Source organism: Notolepis coatsorum, assembly GCF_963971535.1.
Source record: "Notolepis coatsorum genome assembly, chromosome: 9".
Taxonomy (NCBI): Eukaryota; Metazoa; Chordata; class Actinopteri; order Aulopiformes; family Paralepididae; genus Notolepis; species Notolepis coatsorum.
Genome location: NC_140173.1, coordinates 126,983,207 through 126,997,495, shown reverse-complemented (window position 1 = coordinate 126,997,495; position 14,289 = coordinate 126,983,207). Strand labels below are relative to the sequence as shown.

The 14,289-nt window shown below is 45.7% G+C and overlaps 1 protein-coding gene across 2 annotated transcripts in view; it reads right to left on the bottom strand.

Annotated features, from left to right (window-relative positions):
- ctbp2a (C-terminal binding protein 2a) overlaps positions 1-14,289 on the bottom strand; it is a 249,785-nt gene that overhangs the window by 27,860 nt on the left and 207,636 nt on the right. For both annotated transcript variants that reach the window (XM_084321180.1, XM_084321181.1), the window contains one exon: positions 2,810-2,964. In XM_084321180.1, coding sequence (XP_084177306.1) covers positions 2,810-2,964 — 155 coding nt within the window. The remainder of the gene's footprint in view (positions 1-2,809; positions 2,965-14,289) is intronic.

The window sequence follows — 14,289 nt, the reverse complement described above, 5'->3', positions numbered from 1 at the left end:
AACTAACACCTCTCCGGAAACTGGTCTATCTATCTTCTTGTCTCTCTCTGGAGAAGACGGTAAGCTAATTTCCCAAAATGTTGGCGTGTTCCTTCAAGTGACTTACACACCACACAAGCACACTTATTACACGCACACACTGCTGCTACTTACACTGTAGAATAATTTATTTTCATATTTTTTATCCACAGTTTTTTACCTTATAAAAAACATATACCTTGTATTGTATAGATTGTATAGATCGTTGTGTAATGTTGTTTACAAATCTACTATGGTTGAGTAGCCGGATGTATGTACATTTAAAAAATCTGACACAATAAAATTATCTGAATCTGCGTCGCTTTCCCGCTCTTTCCCAGAGCAGAGAAGCAGCGTGTTTTGAAGTGGCGCCACAGGCCGAGTTACGCTATCCCTGCTAATGGCACTGCTAGCGGTATTGTTATAGGAGGTGGTCTGACAGCGTGTGCAAAGACGTTTCATCGTGTGCAACGTTGAAATGTTTTAAGAGGTTGACAGCCATAATATATAAAATAAATACATTACAATATTATGTATTATGTACACAGCTGTGATATGCACATACTCTGATTTTTAAATAGACTGCTGAACCACCCATTTAGTACATGGTTGCCCTCCGGGGACGGATAAAGTAGGCTATCTATCTAAAAACACTGGGGAAATCTTGTAGCCTAGAAATGTTTATCAACTGTATTACTATTTTGCAACGTCTTCTCCAGGGCAGCTCCCAGGCTCTGGAACTCTCTCGCCCAAGACATTAGAGACAGTTTTCCTGCCTTAACACTTTCAGTGCCAACGACGAGATTTCTCGTTAGTTCATGCCAACCGTTGAGTGCCAGCCGACGAGAGATCTAATTTTTAATTGTTATTTTTTTTTATTATCGATTTCCATACATTTTTCATCAATCTAGCCTCACGTTACCAGTGGGGATCTGTCTGAACTCGAACAGGGAAAATACCGCCCCCTATATTCTCTCCGGATGGTACTGCACCCCTTTGGATTGGATTGAATGAAACGCATGGAGAAAAAAGTCCTGCTTCCACATTTTACCTCAGACAAGTAACCGGAGACAATCCAAGTAATCGCCCACCACCAGAACAGCGGAGAATGTGTGTTTCCAGTACCCAGCGTTGGATCAATAAACGTGTTCGATATTTGGAATGGCGATCAGGAATTGGAATAATCTTTTTGGAGAACATCTGATCTGAGGTAAGGAATCTATTTTACCAGTCTTGGGATAATCAGAGCTATTTTCACCTATATATCAGCGTGTGTCATATGTGTGTATGTGTGTGTCTGTGTGTGTGTGCGATCAGGAAATAAGATAATCGATTTTTCAGCCCGCTTCTATAGCGTGCATAAGTACACATATACTATCGATAATCTAGCGTTTATTTGAAAACGATTCATAAATAGGCCGAAAAATTACAACGTGTTTTGTGTATTCCAGTGTATTCCAGTAAAGGGCGTTTATCACAGAATCTTTATTTTTTTCTGAAACTTAAACGAGCGTTTTTCAAAATGGTATAAAACGGAAATGAACCGATTAAAAAACAATCCGTTTCGACAATGTTGACTGCAAACAAGTCATTGATAAGCGACGGCCATATTAGACACATAGCCATAATTATGCGTTCGCAAATATGAGAGCTCTGTCATTGAAGTGGGTGGTGGCACGCAACGGGGTTCCGGGGCACCGCATGGCTGGCACGGAAAGTGTTAAGACCCATGCCCCCCGTGTTTGTGTTATGTTGACTGTTGTTTTGTCTCACTATCACATCCCCTTAGTGTAAAGCCACTGAGTTCTAGAAAAGCACTACACAAGTATTATTATTATTATTAAGTTAAGTTATTTATTTTGTACCCAGGGACAGTGCACATTAAATCAACATCTTCAGTTTCCACATCAATGTAAATGTGCCAGAATTAGCTAATGAGCTAATTTTCATCTGTAGTCCCTGCCTACCATGCATGTCTTTATGGTGTGGGAGGAAACCAGAGTACCTGGAGGAAACCCACGAGAACACAGGGAGAACATGCAAACTCCACACAGAAAGGTCCCCTGCTGGGGTTCGAACCCATGACCGTCTTGCTGTGAGGCAGCAGTGCTAAACACTGTACGACCGTGCTTATTACGTAAGTTACCGAATGTATAGCTTTCCGAGTCTCCCGGTAGATTCGCCACATGGTTTTAAGTAATCTCTAGGATAGCGAGTGTGTGCGCATGTGTGTTGACATTTAGCCGTTATCCTATTTTCATACTAGTGCTCGTTTCCCTATGCTTTCTCTTTTGTTGTTGCTGTTCTTAGCTCTATTCTATTTCAATCTTGTGTTTTATTACACGTATATGTACATACATACCAACTATTTAGCTTGTTTTATTCTCCACCCATTGATCATCCATAGCAACACTACTATCAAAGGGAGATACCCCCCTTGAAAGGCCCTTCTAAGTTTTCTCCCCTCCACATTGCCTGTGGTGCTTTTTTCCTATTGCTAGGTTTTTAGTGAGTTTTTCCTTACCTTCGCTGGGGTCTGGGAGTGTTGCATTTATTTATTTTAAATTGTATTTTGTATTTCATCATGTTTTTTTGTTTTGTTCTTGATTTATTGTGATGTTTCTTCTTGACTTGTTTAAAGAAGACGTGTCCGGCCCATGGGGACATTAACGTGTGTTGATTTGATTTGATTTGTGTGTGGTGAGTCCTAGAACCACAACGGGGGAATATAATTCTTGGTTCTAGGGTGTTGTTGAAGTCCATGTGCCTGTATGGCAGGTGTTTCCACTACCTTCTCGTGGATCTCCTGTGTGGACTGAGCGTCGCAGAAGGCCACCGTGGCCAGGTCCTTGAGGATGGGCATCTCCACCGTGCAGTCGCGCCCGTCCAGCAGTGCCACCAGGGGGCGGGGGTGCATGGGCCCATTCATGATCTGGGGCCGGATACCTGCAGAGAGAGTAAGAGAGAGATAGAGGGAGTGAGAGAGAGATAGAGGGAGGGAGAGAGAGATAGAGGGAATTAATTACCCCTCTCTGACAGGAAGTGTCAAGTGAGCAGTGCAAGTACCCTAAACATGCACATAGTAAATGACTAGGAAACAATAGTGGGAAGTGTTCATATCATATACAGTAGCTGCTGTCAGATGAAAACCTCCTATCTCCAGTTATCCGTTTCATGTTTCTTTATTTTGTTTAAAGGAAACCCATTGAAAATCCAATGTGGATGGAACTTCTAGAATAATAATAAAAAAAATATAATAAATACATAAATCAGAAAATTAAGTTATTTGTATTAATTCCTGAAAAGTTGATTGTGTGATCTGTCTGGCATGATGAGCTGACAAACTGGTAGTCAGTCACTCAAGCAGAGTGTGAACGTGCAGCAAGACAAACACACACAGAGCTCAATAGAATCGATATCCTGACTGAAACTGAATTGACCTGCTTTCTACTTTCAACGACTAACATAATCACTCACACCTGTCAACGCAGATCAATAAACACACACACACACACACACACACACAAGTACACTGACACACGTGCACACAGATCTCTCTCTCTCTCTCTCTCTCTCTCTCTCTCTCTCTCTCTCTCTCTCTCTCTCTCTCCGGTTATCCAGGCTGTTACCAGGCAACAGGTCCTTTCACCCCATGAGGTCATCGCCTCCATTATCCTATCACGACACAGAAGAACTGTGTGTTCAGTTTGTGTGTGTGTGTATGTATGTAAGCAGGCTCCCACTCTTTGTCAACCAAGCGAGACCCCGGCACCCTGTTTCTCCAGTAAATGAGACATGAGCCCCGCCGCCACCACCACCACCAGCAGCAGCAGCAGCTCCAGGCTCCAGGTCAAGGTCCTGGCCGTCTGAAAGCCCCCTTCCCATCCAGGGCGTTCTGCCTTTGGGGCTTTTGTGTCAGCCTCCTCAGCTCAGCGTCAGCTCAGCTATAGGATGTGTCTCCTGCTGCCTCTTCAAGAGACACTACCAGCCGACTGGAGGAGACGGCAAATATAACTGTGTTGATCTGGGTTTCAGTAGACCGATCTATTTGATTGACGGATTGACCAGTCTATTGATCGGTTGATAGATCGACACACAGTCAGATAGATAGATAGATAGATAGATAGATAGATAGATAGATAGATAGATAGATAGATAGATAGATAGATAGATAGATAGATAGATAGATAGATAGATAGATAGATAGATAGTTAGATAGATAGATAGATAGATAGATAGATAGATAGATAGATAGATAGATAGATAGATAGATAGATAGATAGATAGATAGATAGATAGATAGATAGACCAATGTTCAAAGGATGGTTTTGAGACAAAATAAGATGGGGGGGGGAGAAGAGGAATAATTCTACTGAAAAAGGGGAAGAAGAGGAAAAAAGAAAAGGAGAGAGAAGGAGAGAGCGGGGGGGGGGGCAAGGGGGGTTACTCTGCACACCACCACTCCCTAGCTCCCTACTGCCTGTTGTCATGGTGATTACAGGATTTGGGCAGGATTATGAAATATTTTATTTAGTGGCATCTGTGCTGCTGGGTAGGACATCCAAGCCTGTCTCCTCTCTCTCCCTCCCTCATGTCAGGGAGCGACGGCGGCCGTGTAAAACCAGAAAAACACGCTACGAGAAGACATCCTAGACAAGACATCAAAACAGCACTACTGAGAGAGAGAGCGAGAGAGAGAGAGTGAGAGTGAGAGAAAGAAGGGTAATATAATGCCAAATCATATCTCCCGCAGTGACTGTTTCATCCTTCAAAGCAGCACAAAATGCAAATTCAATCTAATCCAACGGTGTAGCTACTTTCATTTTCTGGAAATGTGAGCAGTCTTTGCACACGCTCAGACCGCGTCGTTAGGACAGCAGCACCCAGTCTGTCAGCACTGGGGCAGCACCGTTAGTATAGATCATACTAGGGCTGCTTGATTGTGGGAAATAATAAAATTGCGATTTTTCTGACAGATATTGCGATTGCGATAAAATTTGCGATTATTATTATTATTTTTTTTAAAGCAGCCCAACGGAGGTTTATTGTAAAATGCGGCTTACATCTGGCCTACGCGGTGGGTCTGCTCGGGACACCGGTACCCAAGGGTACCTTTTTTCTGTACTGTTCTCTCTCTCTCTGAAGTCTAAACTTCACAACACACAATCTAAAACCCCTCCCTACCTCCCTCTCCCACACCGTTCCTACAACTATTTTTTTTATGTTGCATGATATATCTTGTATTATAATTTTTTTAATGTTTAAATATCAACATTATCGGGCGCCCCAGTGGCGAACCACATAACGCGCTGAGTCGCGGCACGGCCGACCCGGGTTCGATTCCCGGACCCGTCGTTATTTGCCGAATGTCTTCCCCCCACTCTGTCTCCCGTTCCTCCTCTCTCTCTCTCTCTCTCTCTCTACTGGACTGCCCAGTAGTAAAAAGCGATAAACGCAAAAATCTAAAAAAAATAAATATCAACATTATCTGGCAATCCTCAGTAAATACTATCAAACTCCTCTGTCATCTGGTCTTTCCAAAGCACGCACGCACTGTGTGCGTGCTTTGGAAAGGCCACACACACACACACACACACACACACACACACACACACACACACACACACACACACACACACACACACACACACACACACACACACACACACACACACACACACACACACACGCACACACACACGCACAGAGAAAGGGAGAATGGCTTAAATAATTTTAGAATACTTCAGCTAATGAAGTTAAATGTTTATTATCACCAACTATCCAGTTTGTTTTTATAGTGCAACGTTTTGCTACTTAAACGTTAATTGAACCAGTAGAGAGAGGGAGGGAGAGAGAGAGACGGGCTCCCCTACCCCCCGATTTGACAAAATCAAGGATGCAGATTCCGTCATGCAGAGACGGCTTCACCACGTTAGGGGTCAAAAGGTGTCATTGAGGATTTGGCCTATTGCAGGGACATACCTGTTGTCAGCTACTAATAGCATATAAAAAATATATAAATACATAGAGAAATAAATAAATCAAAATAAATGAAAGAAATCCATGTAGTGGTTACATGATGTTTCTTCCTCGCAGAACCAAACCGCACGTCACTGGTACTGAAATGACCCTATAGGGCGTGTACATGTCCAGCACATTAGGGAGGCACTGCAGTCCTCCACGCCAGCCACCTAGCCCTCTTGGTACCGCAACCGCAGCAGGATATCGTGCCTGGAGAATTGAAATCTCGAGACTTAAATCCGGCGCATCTCTCTAGTTGTAGACCCGGTAGAGATGGTCAGCGAGTGGGCAGATGATGACAGACAGACAGCCTGTATCACATGTCTGTTGTAATCCCTCGGCCCGGTCATCCAGATGTGATATAAAGCGGTTAGGGAGGATCAGCGACCCACTGTCCTGCCTTCCCTCACGCTCTGCCCCCCAAAACGGACAGACGAATCACGGACGGACTCCTGTATAATAAAATATAACGGTATGTAGGCCACTTCCTTCCCATAATATGCAAGATGTGTCGAAACTGTCAAAGTTAGACAAGCTCAGTGATGAGACGAGGATCAACAAGGAATAAGGAAGAGGGAGGAGGAAGAGGTGAAGAGAGTGAGGAAGACGAGGGGCGGATGAGGGAGAAGAGAAGAAAGCAGACTAGGGTGAGGAGGAAGATGAAGGATGAAGATGAAAGAAAAAGCGATAAGGACGAGGAGCGGGTTGAAAAGGAGAAAGCAAGAGGCAAAGTTTGAGAGAAGAATAAAAAATCACCAGCAGCTTTTTGATGGTGGAGGTTGTTCATGAGGAAAGAGTGCAGTTTCCTGAGAGGGACTGGGTGAGGTGTGTGTGTGTTGGGGGGAGAGAAGGGGGCTGTTAGCCAAACACACACACATGTCTCCTCAGCTCTCTCTCTCCTTACACTGCTGCACAGTTCATTATCACAGCCCAGACTGTGCCCAGGAACACTTTCATGTCTGTCAGCTGCAAACACACACACACACACACACGCATGTGTACATACATAGAGCAGCAACACACGGACATGCATGCACACATGCGCATGCCGTGTACACACACACGCACACACACACACACACACACACACACACACACACACACACACACACACACACACACACACACACACACACACACACACACACACACACACACACACACACACACACACACACACACACACACACACACACACACACACACACACACACACACACACACACACACACACACACACACACACACACACACACACACACACACACACACACACACACACACACGCATACACACTTATGTACACAGAGCCAAAAGTGGCAGGGCGGGAAAATGCGGCATCACTTGTAGGAAGTAGGTCAAAATACTGATGATTAATTATTTCCTGGTTGCTAATAGCCTTGCATGGCCTAATCAGGGCAGAATGTGATGCTATGCTAAATACATGATGGATCGCCCGCTAATTAACTCCTAACGAGGCTCTTAATGAGGGCCATAACGACACTCTTACCTGGTCACTGGCTCTGAGGAGCTCATTTGTCTTCAGCATCAATCACCTTATATCATATATTCCCTCAGCCAAGGTAAACATAGCGATACATCAACCGCCAACTGACACTGTGGTCATTAAGGGACGGCATGCACATAAACTAATGCAGTTATGTAATGTAATGCTAATGCAGCCGGTGCTGCTGCTCTCATCAGGTCAATATAGAATTCGACATGTTCTCATCGGGTCAATATACACGTACAAATGACACAAGCGATGTACTGATGACCACATAGGCACAGAAGTAGAACATATGCTCTCTCTCTCTCTCTCTCTGTCGCACACACACACACACACACACACACACACACACACACACACACACACACACACACACACACACACACACACACACACACACACACACACACACACACACACACACACACACACACACACACACACACACACACACACACACACACACACACACACACACACACACACACACACACACACACACACACAGAGACCAGTGGACCCAGCAGCCCTGTGGGCCAGCTGTTCTTGTTGACTGTTGACCCTTATCTCCACCCCCCCTAGAGGCAGCCCTCCATCATGACGGAGCTTATGAGCTCTCTGGTCTACAGGCTGAGGCTCCAGCAGCCCCTCCCCCACCACCAGCACCACACAGCTGGTCCCCCAGGCAGCCTCTCGCAGGCCTCCGCCCGGCCCGGTTGATACAGCATGAGGTAACCCATTTGCCTCTGGAGCTCCTCTGTTACAGCTGGCCTCTGAATGGTCACCAGTGCTGGAGGGCTGACAAGCAGCTTGGTTTCTGTCCGTCTCTCTCTCTCTCTCTCTCTCTCTCTCTCTCTCTCTCTCTCTCTCTCTCTCTCTCTCTCTCTCTCTCTCTCTCTCTCTCTCTCTCTCTCGTTTTTCTGTCTGTGTCTGCCTGTCTACAGCAGTGTTGTAGTCCTCGACTTGTGACTCGACTTAGACTTGAGCACCGATGACTCAGACTTGTACTTGGACTCGAGCATTGACTGTATTCGGACTCGGAAGGTGCAAACGAGGACTCAGACGTGTTAATTGATAAATAAAAAAAAATTGTAATAGGCCTTAATCATTTGGCATAAGATATTGAAATGGTGACCGCTGTGTCATTTATGTTTAATGTAGATCTTTTTTTATTTGTATGTCAGCTCTTTGACTGCCAGAGTGGAGTGGACTCAACCTTGATGACTTGGACTCGGGTAATGGGGGGGAGTCGACTCGGACTCGACTCAGGCGCTTCTTTGGTGACTCAGACTTGGACTCGAACACTGGGGACTCGAGACTCAACCTCGAGATTTAGTGACTCGACTACATCACTGGTCTACAGTATGTACCATTTGTCTGTCTGCAGTATTCCAAACACTCTGTCCGTCTTTCTGACTACAGTATATACTAACTACATGTCTGTCTGTCTTTCTGCCTATAGTATGGACTAACTATCCGTCTGTCTGTGTCATCCATCTCTCTTTCACTCCCTCCCTCCAAGACTACAGTAGGTCAGCACCACTGTCAGTCCACCTCTCTGGGTGTTTTCATACTGTCCGTTTCAGCCCTAAGCAGTCAGCAATTTTTTCCTGCATATTATGTGAACACTCCAAACAAATGGACATTAACTGAACTCCTACCTGTACAGGAGACTGTTATGGCAGTTGACCCTGCCACCCGCCACCTAAGTGGCCTTTTACAGGGACACAGGTGAAAGATAGTGAAGGAATCTATCTTTTTCAATGTGTATATAATGTAAATATCGGTGGATGACAGCATCTGCTATTAGATCTCAGATGAGGAGGACAGTATTTAGTGGTGTGTGTTTTCAAGTTAGACTGGGAAGCCAGTTCTAATAGAGCCATGGGCTCCGAGGTTGTCGGCAGGTTGTTAACATAAACACTGATAAGCACTGGTGGGGGGAGGTTTGGTCAGAGCTACGGGGAGAGTTTGACATAGATAGAAACGGACGTTTAGTGTGTTAAAGGTGACCAGCCGTTGCCATGGTAGCGTGTCACATAGTAACGAGAAGAGGGGGCGGGGCCCCGTTGCTAGGGGGACAACGTTAGGAGATGTGAGTTCCTTCCGGGGAAGGAAGGGAATATGCCACGACATCGCTAGCTTCGGCTAACAGGGGAGGTTTTGGCTGACGACGAGGCCCAGAACCATTGGACTAATAGCATAAGAGACGGTGGAGAATAATGAATTTAGGTTTTCTTCAAAGACTGTTCAAGGACATTACAGAAAGAACTGTTTTCCATCTGGTACAGAGGCTTTGTTTATGGAATAACAAGGTTTTCCCAAGAAAGGTACCACGTTTGCCAGTGTCGTTTCTTCCGACTACGGATGTACTAACAGGGTTGATACCGTGTGAGACAGCTAATGAGATATCCAAGTAAAACAAACACAACGCAGATGGGGAGAGTCACGAAGGAGATGACGAGATGAGATTGGCTGATTACGTAGGATCCAACAATAGTGAGGACAAACCAGTTAAAGAGAGTGGCAAGGTGTAACAAGCCAGTTGCATACCTGCTTTGTCATGACAAAGGCTCTCCTCTAAGTGTGTGTGTGTGTGTGGATGGGTGTTTTAACCCTTTCACTACCACACTACAGAAGGTTAACATTTCACTACCACACTACATACTGTACGGTTAACCCTTTGTCGTGTGGCAGTGAAAGGGTTAACCTTCTGTATTGCCGCAGTGAAATGATTAACCCTTTGGTAGCGTGGTAGTGAAAGGGATAACCTGTGCTCATTAAATGTCCAGTAGGCCTAACTAAATAACAGATACATCTCTGTTACACGCAAGCAGTCTTGTGGCCGAATCTGTCAGACAGCACTGGAGTAGATAGAGAAACTATATGAAATATAGAAATACTGTAGATGCGTTCATTAGAGAACATTTATTTCAATAACATAGGCTGTGATATTGAAATAAATGTTCTCTAATGAACGCATCTACACTACAGTATTTCTATATTATGTGCACTAGCCAAAGGAGATACTACACTTTCAATTTTGACAGAGATCTCCCGATTCAGATACAATTGAACACAAACTCTTCCAAAGATATTTAATGTTTGTCTGCATATTTTAACACCGCCAACCAGTTGTGATATATGGTACTCGGGTTCGATTAAGAGTACAGTGTTGAAGAGTGTTGTGATCGACTAATGATGTCTGTTGTGCATTCCTGACCTGACGCTCACTAAACCTGTTGCTGTGGCTACCAACTGAGCTTGTGTGTGTTGTCAAGTTATTGCTATACGGAACCCAGCCAAAACTACAACATGGTGTCAGAAGTGGCTGAATCTTCACTCTACGCACGCCGATCTCACGGATTATAAAACCCAGCGGATTTGCGGAGTGAGTGATGAACTTTTGTTGGGCTAGTTGTTGCTAACGCTAGCAATAGCGTCTGGACGTGGGAGCAGAGCACAGAGGAGATGGAGCAGCTCTAACCACCGTCATCGCTGCTACTCACGGGAAACCTGGCCGAGAATTGGCGCAGGTGGGAGCAGCGTTTTCAACTGTATATGACAGCCACTGGAGCAATTGCAAAGGATGAAAAAATTAAAGTGGCCATACTGTTACACACAATTGGTGAAGATGCTTTGGATGTATTCAACACGATAAGAAAGTGGATGCAATCCTCAAGGCTTTTGAAACATATTGCAGCCCACAGAAGAATATTGTTTTTGAACGGTACCAGTTCTGGTCCCATGCTATGGCTGATGGGATGACAGTGGACAAGTTTGTCATGGAACTGCGCCAGAAGAGCAGAAACTGTGAGTTTAAAATAAGTGAGAACGAAATGATCAGAGATAAATTGGTGTTCAGCCTGTGATCTGAACAAGGCAATACAGAGGCAACATTACTCCATTCCCACTCTAGACGATGTCTGCTGCAAACTGGCAGGGAAATCTATCTTCACCATTCTGGATGAGAAGGATGGATATTGGCAAGTGAAACTGGATGAGCCATCGTCTGAGCTGTGTACATTCAACACACCATGGGGCCGCTACCGCTTTAAGAGATTGCCATTTGGTATTAAGTCAGCCAGTGAAGTGTTTCAGCAGAAGAACAGTGAGACCTTCTGTGACATAGAAGGGGTACATATCATAGCTGATGACATGATAATCGCTGCATCCTCAGACCAAGAGCACGCTGAAATCCTCCAGCAGGTCATGAAGAGGGCACAAGCTGCCAATGTTAAGTTCAACAAAGACAAAATCCAGTTCAAAGTCGACACAGTGAAATACATGGGCCACATCATCACACCAGAGGGTGTTAAACCTGATGACGCAAAGGTGATAGCCATCGCCAACATGCCGGCACCAGAAGACAAGAAAGGCCCCCAGAGATTGTTAGGCATGACAAGATACTCGGCGTTGCTAATAAACATTTTAATTCTTTTTTTATAAACTGGTCAACACTGCCCAAAGCGGCATTATTTCCGTATTTGGCTGCCTGGTGCGCCTGCGCTGTGATCACAGCACATGCGCATCATGCACCCAACGCCGGAAATAATGCAGTGTTGACCAGTTTATAAAACATATTTAAAATGTTTATTAGCAACGCCGAGCTTTCAAACCATCCCGTATTTTTGTCCAAAACCCACGTGCAACTGTGAGTACCATTGAAATGTCTCTGTGATACTTGTATAACGAACGGTTCGGCCAGAACCAGTCCTTCATGGTCAACATATGTTGGTTTTCCTATTGAGGAGCAAGTGACTGTGGATTCACTCTGTGTATCACACCTACTTACTTGTATCGCAGAGTGCTGCGGCAGCCCCGGAACGACTCGGCTAAAGGGAACGACTCGGCTAACGGGAACAACTCGGCTAACGGGAACAACTCGGCTAACGGGAACTGTCTCCACTACCGTCCAAGTGGGAGACCACACAGTTTACCAGTCAGTGTTGAGAGGTAGTTACCCCACACGCCCTGTTCGGAAGTATCAAGAAGAATGTACTATTAGAAGGCTTCTCGCTGAACAGCACAAGGTACTGGAAGCCCTTTGTTCGTCCTTAAACTTGCAGTCACATTCGGCGCCTCCACCTAGCTGCAGCGGCATCCCAGCTTGCTTGAGCATATCCAGTCATTGATGCCAACTCTTCTAATGGCGAATTTATGAATGAATGAATGAATTAAGGCGAGTCCTTAGAACAGGCTGTCATCCCCACCTGCCTGAAGAAGTCCACTATTATCCCTGTACCCAAAAAATCCAAGCCTGCTTGCCTCAACGACTACCGCCCTGTAGCTCTCACCTCCATAGCCATGAAGTGCTTTGAGAAGCTAGTAAAGGGCTACATCTGCTCCTCCCTCCCCATCAACATGGACCCCCTGCAATTTGCATACCGCCCCAACAGGTCCACGGAGGACGCCATAGCCCATGTGCTGCACACAGCAGCATCACACCTGGACAAGAGGCAGGGGAACTATGTGAGAATGCTATTCATCGACTACAGCTCGGCATTCAATACCATAGTCCCCTCCATACTCATAGCCAAGCTCAGGGACCTGGGCTTGGGCTATGACCTCTGCCAGTGGGTCTTGGACTTCCTGACTGGCAGACCCCAGGTGGTGAGAGCAGGCGACTGCACCTCCTCATCCATCACCCTCAACATAGGGGCCCCCCAGGGCTGTGTTCTGAGTCCCCTCCTCTACTCCCTGTACACACACGACTGTGTGGCTCAGCGGAGTAGCAATACAATCATCAAATTTGCTGACGACACAGTGGTGGTGGGCCTGATCTCTGCCAACGACGAGAGGGCCTACCTGGAAGAGGTCAAGGTCCTGGCGGGATGGTGCCAGGAAAACAGCCTCTCCCTGAACGTCAGCAAAACAAAGGAGATGATTGTGGACTTCAGGAGGTCGGGGGTCAAGGACTACAGCCCCCTCAGCATCGACGGGGCACCGGTTGAGAGAGTCAACAGCTTTAAGTACCTCGGAGCCTACATATCCGAGGACTTGACATGGACCACACACATTGACAGTGTTGTGAAGAAGGCACGACAACGCCTCTACTTCCTCAGGCGCCTAAGGAAGTTCCAAGTCAGTCAGAAGATCCTTAAGAACTTCTACTCATGTACAATAGAGAGCATCTTGACCGGCAACATCACCTCCTGGTTTGGGAATAGCACTGCACAAGACCGAAGCAGACTACAAAGAGTGACACGTTCAGCCGAACGCACAATTGGAGGGGGGCTCCCCACCCTCCAGAACATTTACAACAAGCGTTGCACGGGCAAGGCTAAGAGAATCATTAAAGACTCCAGTCACCCGAACAACTGCCTCTTTGAACTGCTGCGGTCAGGCAAGCGATACCGGAGTCTCAAGGCGAGCACAGAAAGACTCAGAAGAAGCTTCTATCCCCAGGCCATCAGGCTGCTAAACGAACAATGAATGAACACTACACAACAACAACCACCAAACGCACATAGCACACACATCCACACGCACACACTCACTTTAAACAAACACACTGTAGCACCCACTCCACACACTTTATAGCACACACCCACTTTAAACAAACACACTGTAGCACCCACTCCCCACACTTTATATTTATTGATGAAGGATTGCACTACAACTCGTACACCTTACTGTAAATTGTACCTAAAATTGTACCTCATCCCATTTCTGCTTTGCACTAGATAGTACTGTACACTAGTACACTGCATAGTATTGTATATTATATGGTAACTCAG